The sequence below is a fragment of the Coffea arabica genome, chromosome 9c (assembly GCF_036785885.1).
Source record: "Coffea arabica cultivar ET-39 chromosome 9c, Coffea Arabica ET-39 HiFi, whole genome shotgun sequence".
Lineage (NCBI taxonomy): Eukaryota > Viridiplantae > Streptophyta > Magnoliopsida > Gentianales > Rubiaceae > Coffea > Coffea arabica.
The window spans coordinates 7956935-7967786 of NC_092326.1; the positions used below are offsets into that span (position 1 = coordinate 7956935).

General features: G+C 39.8%; 1 protein-coding gene across 3 annotated transcripts; it reads right to left on the reverse strand.

The window, feature by feature from the left end:
* Positions 1-2992: 2992 nt before the first annotated feature.
* Positions 2993-6432, reverse strand: LOC140014348 (putative F-box/FBD/LRR-repeat protein At5g22670). Of its 3 annotated transcripts, none has more exons than XM_072065095.1 (4): positions 6125-6432; positions 4085-5032; positions 3763-3921; positions 2993-3650 (listed from the first exon to the last, which is right to left on the reverse strand). In XM_072065095.1, the coding sequence occupies exons 2-4, from the start codon at positions 5006-5008 to the stop codon at positions 3375-3377; spliced, it is 1359 nt and encodes a 452-aa protein (XP_071921196.1). In that variant the 5' UTR covers positions 5009-5032; positions 6125-6432; the 3' UTR covers positions 2993-3374. The 3 variants fall into 3 exon arrangements, with proteins under 3 accessions (XP_071921196.1, XP_071921195.1, XP_071921194.1); XM_072065094.1 differs by having other exon boundaries at positions 4085-5017; positions 6125-6431; XM_072065093.1 differs by having other exon boundaries at positions 4085-5021; positions 6125-6430.
* Positions 6433-10852: the final 4420 nt, after the last annotated feature.

Genomic DNA, 10852 nt, shown 5'->3' on the forward strand with positions numbered 1-10852 from the left:
TGTGTCTTGCGAATGAGTGCTCTCATATCTAGCTTTTAGAATAGTTGGCCTCTATTTTATCTGGAGTCAGTCTCTGGGTAAGTGTTTGTTACTAGTAGCTGGTTGGTTCCGACAGAAAAGCATTTGTCTGGGGGTTTAAGCTCTCTAGACAGAGTGAGTCCAGTTGCTGATTTTGAAAATATGGTCTAAATAGATAATTTGACACAATTGCGGGCTGAGCAACAAAGGATCTGTTTGAGTAGCCTGATGCTTATTATGAGCTTATATTTCAGAGATGGAAACTTTAAGCCGTGCGCATTCAAAATTTGGATTTACGTACGAAAATAAATGGCCTTTGCAGCTTTCTCCAATTTAGCAAAATCTATGGATATCTATAATACACAAAATAGATCATCAGCTAGATTCATGTGTTGAATGCGAAATTGAACACCATTGCAACTTGGATTAAGGTTGATACGGTGATTCGTGCACACTAGATCACTACTAGCCTTTGCTGGAATATTCAGTATTTATCAGTTTTACTCTAGTTATTTTCCAACTGATCACTTTCCAATGCGATTATTATCAACTAATCCCTTTCCGCAGCGATTCTTCATCACAAAAACGCCTCACGCGCTGAGGCTAGCAACTAGGATAATTAATCTGTGATTATTTTGCAGAAAGATTAACTGCACTTTACACCCTCCAATTTTGCAGTAATTTCCACTTTGCGCATCTAATTCCTTATTTAGAAGTTTTGTGCCTTAATCCTGTCGAAATACTCCTAATCACCCTCAATGGCTTTTTTTACCTTAGGTTCCCCAATGAGTTTTACTGTTAATGAAAGTGAAAAAAGATTATGCCTTCACTCTTTTTTTTTTCTTTTAGATTTTCAAAGATTAATGAGTTTTTTCAACACTGAATAGACAAGATATATTTGTATACTTTCATTAATTGCACATAATATTACTACTTGAATGTGAATTGGCAAATTTTGTATGTAAGGTGTTCTAGACATGTAATGTGACTGCAATTGGTAATTTTGAGTTGCAATGTGTTTAAAATAAAAGTTGATGGTACAAAATGAGATTTACTGGAAAATTTTGAGGTGCAAAGTGAAGTGAGTCCTTAATACAAGCATACAGTTACAAAACACCCATGAAACTAGAGTTGCATAGTTATGCTCAAATAGAGTACAGTAAATTAATTCGATTGACATTTATGATATTCGCGTGCTTATCACTCGCACTGACATTTGACCATTTCGAAATTTTGGAATTGCATTTTGCTTCAATATGGGTAGTTCTTAAGTGATCGTTTTTAAACAAAGAAAAAAAATAGAATAAAATAAAATAAGTGCATATTAGGTTATCTATTCTCCGCATTCATCGAGCGTTTTGGAAATGTTATGGTTACTTTGGTGCAAGATAAAATTATATGGCAAATTGACATTTTGGAAAAATCATACCAGTGTATTGACATTTTGGTAAAGTATTATATGTATTTAGACAAATCTTCCATTTTAATTTTGATGGATCATTTTTTTTATTTAACCACATTCACTGGTCATGGTAAATTTGACTCTGTACTTCCAAGTGAAGAAGTGAAGCAGTAGATGGTACAAATGTTTGCAAGCAAACTTTATTTGTCTTATAAGGGTTAAAAGTATTAAACCCTCTTAACCTTTACTCTCAGTTGCACTTCCTTTAACTCAATAAATAGGTCTATTGCCCTTCTGCTTTAATTTTTAGAGCAAAAAATGTCCCTTTCATATTAATTATTATTTAATTTCTTTTTTCATATTAATTATTATTTACTTGTCCCTCATTTATATATTTTTTAAAGTAAAAAACAAAAAAACTCTCTGTGATAAACCTAATACACACAAAAACCTCCCGTGGTTTCAAAACGTACAACATGACAACTCATGTTTTGAATTAAATTGTAAAGATGACAAAATTCATTAAATTTAGCGGAAACGTTGTAATGATCCAGATACAAGTAATGTCCCAAAAAACATTATAATGATAATTAAAGTCAAGTATGTGAACATGTGGCAAGTACCCTATTATAATAGGATTGGTAATGTACCCAGGGGCTAGATTTTAACTATTATAATGACCCTACTAGAAGATTACTGACTTATAAAATGTAATTGAGTCACTCTTTTTTTTTTTTTTTTAATTTTTTTACCCTTACACTTTCTAAAGTTTTGATATTGACTCCTACAATTCATGTTTCATATTTTGACTCAAGTCCCTAGTAGTATAAAATGTCAAAAATTCACCCATGGGCATTTGACATGGACTGGATTCCTTTGGGTCATATCATTTCAGCATAGAAGTACCTAAAATTGACTCTCTTTATGGCTGAGGAAGTATTCTGAAAGTATAAATAGATGAAAGGACAAAAATATGCTACCGTAGTCCTTTATAGGAGTCTTAAATACTTTAGCAGGACTCTTAAATACTTTGGTGGAAAGTGTTTTGAGGATGGTACTTTGTAGACTAGCAATTAAGTAGGTTTTGCTAGTTAACTTAATCCAGACCTGTATATCAGCTGAAAAAATGTAGGCTAACTTCAGCTTGTCAAGCTATTTCAGCTAGAAATATTTCCTCTCTTCAGTAGCATTGGTAAAAATTAGGGATGTAAACGACTTGATTTGAATTCCAACGTGCACTATTCAACTCAAACTAAACGCTTAAAGTTCAAGCCCACCAAACTCCTAAAATTTGAACTCATATACAAGCTTAATCATTTGTTTATCTAAGTCAAGTTCGAGTTCAAATTCGATTAAACTTAACTCAATTGAGTTGAAGTTTTTAGAATTAATATTTTATGTTTGTTAAACAAGATATATGATGAACATGTCGCACTAACAAATCAAATGCTTATATTTATACACATATAAGCAAAGAATGTACTAATGTTTTGCACATACACGTTCAGGTCATTTGTACACTGAGCTCCAATGGGCTATATAGGGTTGCTACCCCCAAGTAAGCTGCGAAAGTTGGTACAAAATGACCATACCAGGAGATTTCTTTCTGTCTTTGCTATTTGTTCAAAACATCATCTGTGATCTAATTTATAAATGCAATCGAATGGTGTAAGAAATGAACAAGGAGAAAAATAACTTAGCATTAGGGTGGGGACATCACATTTTCTTTCATAACTATTTTGAGTTTTGCCTCCTTGGCAAATGTACCCACATCATCACCAAGCAAAGAGACATGCAAACAATTTCTGAGGCCCCCCGGTACATTGGCTTCCACTGCAATGCGAAAACTCCAGAGATGCATCTATCAAAGTAATATTAGATCAGGCAAAAATCCTTCGCCCCTAGGCAAATGTAAACAGCTTCCTTGCAAACTCAAACTGTGAGCTTTAAAAAGTTAGCAGAAGTCAATTACACATGAAATTGAGCCTCTCGGAAGCGCTAGCAACTTTGCACGTATGACCCCCTGCTTCTCTAAGCTTTCTGTCATGTCAACCGAAAAAGATATAACCATCTTTTGCAGAACCATTGCGTGCTTCAAGAAAAAACCTAGTATAGAGAGCTCATAAGGATATCCACACAGATCCCCAATATGGATATTCCTAAGATGTGTTGAGAAGCACTCAGGAACATGATCCCACTCCCAGTCTTCATCCTCAGGTACAAAGATTCCCTAATTAGATGCATGAAAAACCAGTCAATTTTTTTTTTTAAAAAAAAGAAAAGAAATATTGCTCTTTTGAAGCAAATGAAAAATTTATTGGGGATCCTAATTGTTCAAGTACCTGGGAAAATGCAAGAGACTGCAGACAATGTGCTCTACTGATGAGCAATAATAACAAATCACAAGTTAAATCCATTGAAGATTCAGTAATTTCCAGTTTGGTTAAATTGTTGAAGTCAGGCCACGGAATAGGACATTCACGTTCATAACTGGTAATGACCTAAGAGGGAGAAACACAGAAAAATTTCAAGCATCAACTTAAAAATTTTAGGCACAATGCAAAGTAACAAATATAACTAAATGATGTTTGAGAATGTATTTTACAACATGTCCTGGAAGGGGCTCGAATAAGCACAAGAAACGAGCGGGGAAATAATAAATACCTCAGCAGTATCAGGTGTAATTGTTAGACATCTTGCATTCTTCAGCTTTGTGAGAAGGAGAAATGCACGGAAGGCAACGATTCTGTCATTGTCAAAGAGACGTGGCACCTCAGCAACATGGATATCTGCTACAGCTAATGATGGCTGGTCTGCGAGGATATATTCATTCTCAAGACCACCCTCGTATTTAAGGAATTGAATTTCTGATCCAATGATTGTGATCACAAACTTGCTTATGGTAAAACGTTCAATCAACTCGTCATGTATGGTTAGATTCCTAACTTTGGGAGCATGGATGACATTATTATCAGTTGTCCATCGACATTTATCCAAAACTAAATGCTCAAGCATACAGCAATTTGAAAATAGCTGCTGATTTGAAGGCTTATCTGGAAAAGTTATGCACTCAAGATGTAAGGTCTCCAAACTGGAAAAACAGATATTAGATGGAAGATTGAGAACATTATAGCATAGCTTCAGTTTGAAAGAAATGAGAGATTCAAGAGAACATGCAGAACTAGGAAAGTTGAATGGGCCATCAAATTCCGAAAAACTAAGATTAAGCTCTCTAACATTGCACAGGAACAAATGAAGAAGCAATGGATCATGTAAGTCACGACATGAAATTGACAGTTTATCGATATATGTTTCTCGATGAATCACTCTGTTCAAAAGGTTCACAAACAGCATCCTGTCTCCTTGAGAATGTTCATCAAACACATAATGAGAAACAGAAAGCCACAGTCCTTTCCATCTTTTTGACAGGACACTTGTTCTCATGGCATCTTTTGTTGGAACTAGTGATAGAATGCAACCAAGAACAGCATCAGGCAAGTTGCTAATCATATCACTACTATCAGCAATATGCAGTTGTTTGGGACTGGCGAAGCTTCTACTGCCGGCCAGCTTCAAATTTGGGTCCATCACAACTAACTTCCTATCAAAAAACTGTTACCATTAAATTCTACATATTGTACGAGAACAGATACTATTCACCATCCAGGAGGAGGGGAATTCAATGAGAAACAAATCTAATGCAAGAACATAAAAATATCCCATCATTCAATACTAACATTTCAACCCATCAATTACAGAATAATCAGAGTGAGATTACAAATATAAGTTACTTCTTTAACAGACTACAAGTAATACCTGTTCTTTGAAGATTCAAAAATTTTATGATTCTCATTAGTATCAAGACACGTAGTTTAATACAAGTGTAATATCCTGTTACTATCTAATATGCTATTGTACTCCAAGAAGCTAAGCTAAGCTAGTCATCATACAGAAACCCTTCTCACTCTCCCTCCTCCCTCCTCTTAGCCCCTTCTACCTTTGGGTTAAACATAGCATTCAATTTTCCACATTCACTACTAAGACACAATGGAAGCAAAGGCAAGCCATTTACACAGATGCATCAGCCCCACATTAACCATCCCCCCCCTCCTCCTCCTCCTCCTTTTTTTTTTGTATCCAAATAGGAAATCATAGACAATTAATTTCAAAAACCAAGAGAAAAAAACAAAATCATCATGAACGTCTATAGGATTAAAAACTCGCCGCCATGTTAAGACAATCTAGAGTAAAACTTACGCACAAATTAAAGGGGTTCAGAAATTTCTGTTTATCAGTCCATCCACCACTGAATCACAAGTACAACATTTCCACTGGACAGCCAGAACTAGTGAATCATAGAATTGTATAAATTCATGATTCAAACATCATAACAGATCCCACCCAAAAAAAAAAAAAAAACACACACACACACACACACACAACAACGTTAAAAAAAAGGAAGAAAGAAAATCCCCAATTCACATCTTAGGGCATAATTGCAAAATGCAACAAGATTCAGATCCTTAAGAGGGTCAAGAATAAAGAATACTCTAAATTAGCTCTAATTCACTTCCTGCTATATATCAATAAAGAACATAAATTCCTACTGCCACAGTGAACTGCAACGTATCCCCTTATCCTGAATTACGAAAGCTTTTTGCAGAAACAAAGTAAAGAATTTCTTGGGCATGTAGGGAAATATACCTGGGGGAAAAGGGAATTAATAAAAACTCAGACGGGGTCGATCAGTCCCTGCACTTGGGTTGCTGGAGTTGAGGGCGGTGGCGAAAGAAGAAGGGGCGCAATAGGAACTAGGAAGTGTTGAGGGTAAAGGTGAAACGGACAAAAAGGGTTATAAGTGGAGAGAGGCTGTAAATAGGGAGGGGAAATTCTTCTTACACATATATTTGGCTTGTCATTTCTTTGAAGTTTGGTCTGGAGTTTCCCTCAAAACTCTTGCGTGAATGCGGACTTGTGGTCTGTCCGAAAGTTATATGAAAGGTTATTTTTTTGAGTTTGGTATGGATCCCGATCATGAATCATGTACTATTTAGATATTCTTACATGTAAGAAGATACTTTGACGATTGTGGTATGGACTTAGATTCTTATTTGGTTTAATTATATAAAAAAAATATTCATATTTGGTTTAAGTCCAAAGCAAAGAAATTTGAAAAAAAAAATTGGTCAAAAGCATCATTTGTGGATCATGTCGTTGATCATATAGTGTGTCCAATAGCCATCCGAGTTAAGGTAATTTCCTACTGATGCGATTGTCAAGAGCACGATTTGAACAGAGTAGCAGAGGGCTGAACGAACTGAAAATGAGCGAATTGGTGCTAGTAAGGTGGTCCCGAATTGACCTACAAAGGAATGAACAACGGACTAGCTCCCCGTTGTTACTCCGATGGTCAAGTCAGTGATATCTACGAGTAGAGTAATAGTATAGTTACTGTAGATAGTGTACCTTGTTTTGTCCTATTGTGCTATATTTATAGGACTCTGGGTAGTAATTTCCTTATAGGATTTATGAGCCCTATTAGGCTACTAGTAGTGGACTCCTTTTTGGACTCCGTCTGTTGGTTTCGAAAGGCTCGGGAGTTCCGGCTCACTAGGCCCACCCAATTAGGGGGCAGTGGTCTTGTCCGAACTGGTCTTCATAAGAGCCCGAGCTAACTTGCGCAAACTGACATGTCACCTGTCCGAACTGACAAGTGGCCTTGGATACTAGCCCTCTTGGAGTCTAGAGTCATTAAAAAGTCGCATGAGTCTAGACCAAATTTCGAGAGGCGCGTCAGTTCAGTGTGGGGCCCACAGTTTTGTAATCGCCACGTCTGTTGGGATAACCGTCACATTTGTTTACGTAACCGTCACTCCAATCATCACGTCGTTCCATAATGACAGTTACTAGTTCAACCGTTACGTCGTGTAGTGGTTGCTGGTATTAAATTCGAAATTTAATTCAGGACACTTCATCTTCCCGCTCTGGTGGTCCCCTATAAATGGGCCCCACCAGACATCATTCTCATACTTTCCTCTTCATTTTGTTCAATCTCCAAATCCTTTAGTCAGTTCGTACGTTTCTACTTCTCTCAAGAGTCTGTTCGTGCGTCCTGTCCTTAGGTGTCAAGAGTCAGTTCGTACTCCTTTCTGGGCAGCACCTAGCGCCCGAGCTACCTTTCCATCTTTCATTAGTAAGTCTCCTCTCCCTTCTTTTATGTCTTCTTCCGAACGATCTGACATCACTAGTTCAGCTCTTAAGCGTAGGATAGCCCGACCTGTCCCAGTAGAAATAATATTCTCATCTTCTCCTTCTAGTTCTTCTTCCCCTAGCTCGTCAGGGTCTGAGTACGTCCCCTCTCCTGCTCATCCTCCTGTTCAAATGGTGAATCCGCCCAAACAGCCTGCCTAGCCTGTAGCGGGGCCTGCCACCCACGCAGTTCCAGTTTAGGCTGTGGCAGAGACTTCCAAGGGGACCAATATCGACTTCGGTGAAGTCGATGTGATCTCTCCTATTCTAGAGCAGGAGGGTGTGGACGAACTGGTGGGGAAATACGACATTCCCGTCTAGTTCGAAGTTAAGGCTGCCCGATCTGGGGAGTACGCTTGCCGACCTTCCCTTGGGTTTGTGGCCATATACAAGAATCAGCTCATAGCTGGTTTTCGCCTTTCTATTCCCAACTTCCTTTTTGAAATCCTACCTTTCTGGGGCATCCGAATAACCCAACTCATTCCCAATGCAGTTCGTTCTATCCTTGGCTTCTTCATATTATGCCGAGTTCTCGAAATCCCTTACTCCGATTTATTTAGGTCATTTTTCCATATGAAAATCAGTGGCCATGTTCCGGGTTGGTTCTACTTCGCTTGTAGGAGTGGAGCGAAGTATCCCACCCGCAAGCTGTTTGCTGGTGTTTCTTCCTCAATTCGAGCATGGAAAGCCCAATTCTTCTATGTGAAAAACATTGGGTTTCTCCCACTGACCTGGAGGGAGGAGACCCAGGTCACTGACCCTGTTCCTTCTCCTCTGTATGAAACCGAACTGGACTGCCTGCTCAGTTCGGACATAAGGCTGAACATGAAGGAGTTTAATAACGCCCAACTCTGGGCTGCTAGCCTAATCCGAGCAGACGTGTCTGCTCCTACCCTCGACCTCAGATCTCTCTCCCCGGATGACCTGGCCACCCATAAATACTTATGTCTAAATATTTTTTTTTGTGACCTGAAGGGTTCTGTTAGCTCTAGCACTGATCATTTCCCTGCTTTTCTTGTAGTGAAGAGATTCTCGCAACTGTTATCCCTGGGTGGAGTTGGCAGTTCGAGCACGCCTACCCCTGCGTCTTCCACCGTGCTAGCCAGTTCAGCTCCTCCTCTGTCTCCTCAGCCGACTCCAGCTCAATCGTCCCTCGTTGAGGAGCACGGAAAAAAGAAGCGAAAGAAGTCCATGGCCAAGAGGGTCAGAACTGAGACAACTTCTTCTCCAACTCCAAAGGAAGGACCTACTTTTGATCTTTCCCAGTTCGACCAGTATGGGGTCAACACCGCTGAGGTGCAGACCTCTTCGGAAGCTCCTTCTCAGATGTGGCAGTTCAGGAACTCAGTTCCCCTAGAGCAGCTGACCAAGCTGACCTCATACCCCCACCCAATGCACTTCTATCCACAGTGGGGGTTGTCAATTAACGACTGAGCTCAGTATCCAGATGTAGTTCGAGAACTTCTTCGAGGCACGGTTCTTTCCCATGACTACAACTTCATCAGGATGGCGCCGAACTCCGAGCTGCTTCAACATTATTATCTGGGGACGGCTCAAGTCGGTCCCGAACTCCCTGCTCGATCCTTTCCAATACAGTTTTTTTTGTTCGAAATGTTGATTCTCATGTCTAAACTGTTAGTTGAACGTTACTGGCTCCAAACTGGCCAGGAGATTTGAAAGCATGTCTGAAATGTTGTCTCAAGTTGAGGCGGCTAAGGACAAGTTATCAAACCAGCTCGACTCTGCTGCAATAGAGGTGGAGTTCTTGAAGAAGCAGTTCGCGCAAGCCCACACCAACTGTGAGCTGGAGAAAAAGAAGAGTTCCGACCAAAATGCCCAATTGGAGAGTGAGCAAAAGAAGGCAGGCGAGCTGGCTGGTTAGATTGAGGCTGCTTGAGAAGAGGGTCGCCAGCTGGGTATCCAGGAATTTAAGAGGTCGGAGGACTTCCTAAATGACTTGGCCATCCCGAACACCCCCGTTCTACAAATCAGGTACACACAGGTAATGAACGATGTGCAAGTCTTGAATCTGCTAGGATTTGACCTTAGGAGGTTTTCTAGCTACAACCCCCATGCGTTCGAGCAGGTAGATCGGCTGGTGGAGGGGTATGCGCATGAGCGCAAACTGGCTGACCTCGTGGCTGATCCCTCCCTGCCTGCGACCTCTCTCGAGCCCGATTAGGAGAATCAAGGGAAGAACTGAATAGAACATAGCGTAGGATGTAGAGTAGGGTGCCGAACTGAGAAGGATCAGTTCGTTTTTGTACAATCTCTTCTTTTGTAATTTCAATCTTTATGAATGAAAATTCTCTTGCCTTTCAACACTTAGCCAAACTTTCATTTGTGTTTTCCTTGTGATATTGTACGAACAGTCTTTGCGTGAACTGCACTCTATCCAATTCGCTTATTCGGGCTTTTTGAAGTAGAATAGTAAAAACCATACATGAACAAAGTAAATGAACTCTTAACGGAAAATTCTCAAATTCGAATTATGCCAAGTACGCGGGACTTCCTCTCCATTGAGATGAGTTAACTTGCAGTACCCTGCTCGATCTACCTTCCTTACCACGTAGGGATCTTTCTAGTTCGGATCCAATTTGTTCGTGCCTAGGACTCGACTTACTGAGTTCTTTCGAAGAACTATATATAGTGTCATGCGATCTGCCCTTTGTACTTGGCCATCCTTATGACTGCTTCCTCCCTCTTCTGTTTGAGCAGGTCTAAGTTGAACCGCATCTCACCCCCATTATCTTGGACTATGAAATTCTGCACCCTGTTTGATGGCAAGCCAATCTCCACCGAAATTACTGCTTCCACTCTATAAGTTAAGGCAAATAGAGTTTCTTGAGTGGCAGTTCGACATGTAGTTCGATAAGTCCAGAATATGCTAGGCAGTTCATCTATCCATCCAGTTTGGGCAGACTATTCTGGTCTTTAAGCTGTGCAAGATAGTTCTGTTGATATTTTTCACCTACCTATTAGCTTGAGGGTGTCCTACAGAAGTGAAGTATTGTTGAATCTTGAGTTCGGACCACCAATCCCGAAAAGTGTTGTCGGCGAACTGTCGGCCGTTGTCCGAGACTAGAGCTTGTGGCATGCCAAACCAACAGACTATGTTCTTCTAAAAGAACTTCTGGACCGACCTGCTGCTGATAGGGTTGAGTGGTTCGGCTTCCACCCACT

Excerpts from the sequence above, each read along its gene's own strand:
- LOC140014348 (XM_072065095.1), bottom strand. The coding sequence starts at position 5,008 with ATGGACCCAAATTTGAAGCTGGCCGGCAGTAGAAGCTTCGCCAGTCCC. Across the intron at positions 3,922-4,084 it reads TTACACCTGATACTGCTGAG|GTCATTACCAGTTATGAACG; the intron begins GTATTTATTATT and ends TCTCCCTCTTAG. Across the intron at positions 3,651-3,762 it reads AGTCTCTTGCATTTTCCCAG|GGAATCTTTGTACCTGAGGA; the intron begins GTACTTGAACAA and ends GCATCTAATTAG.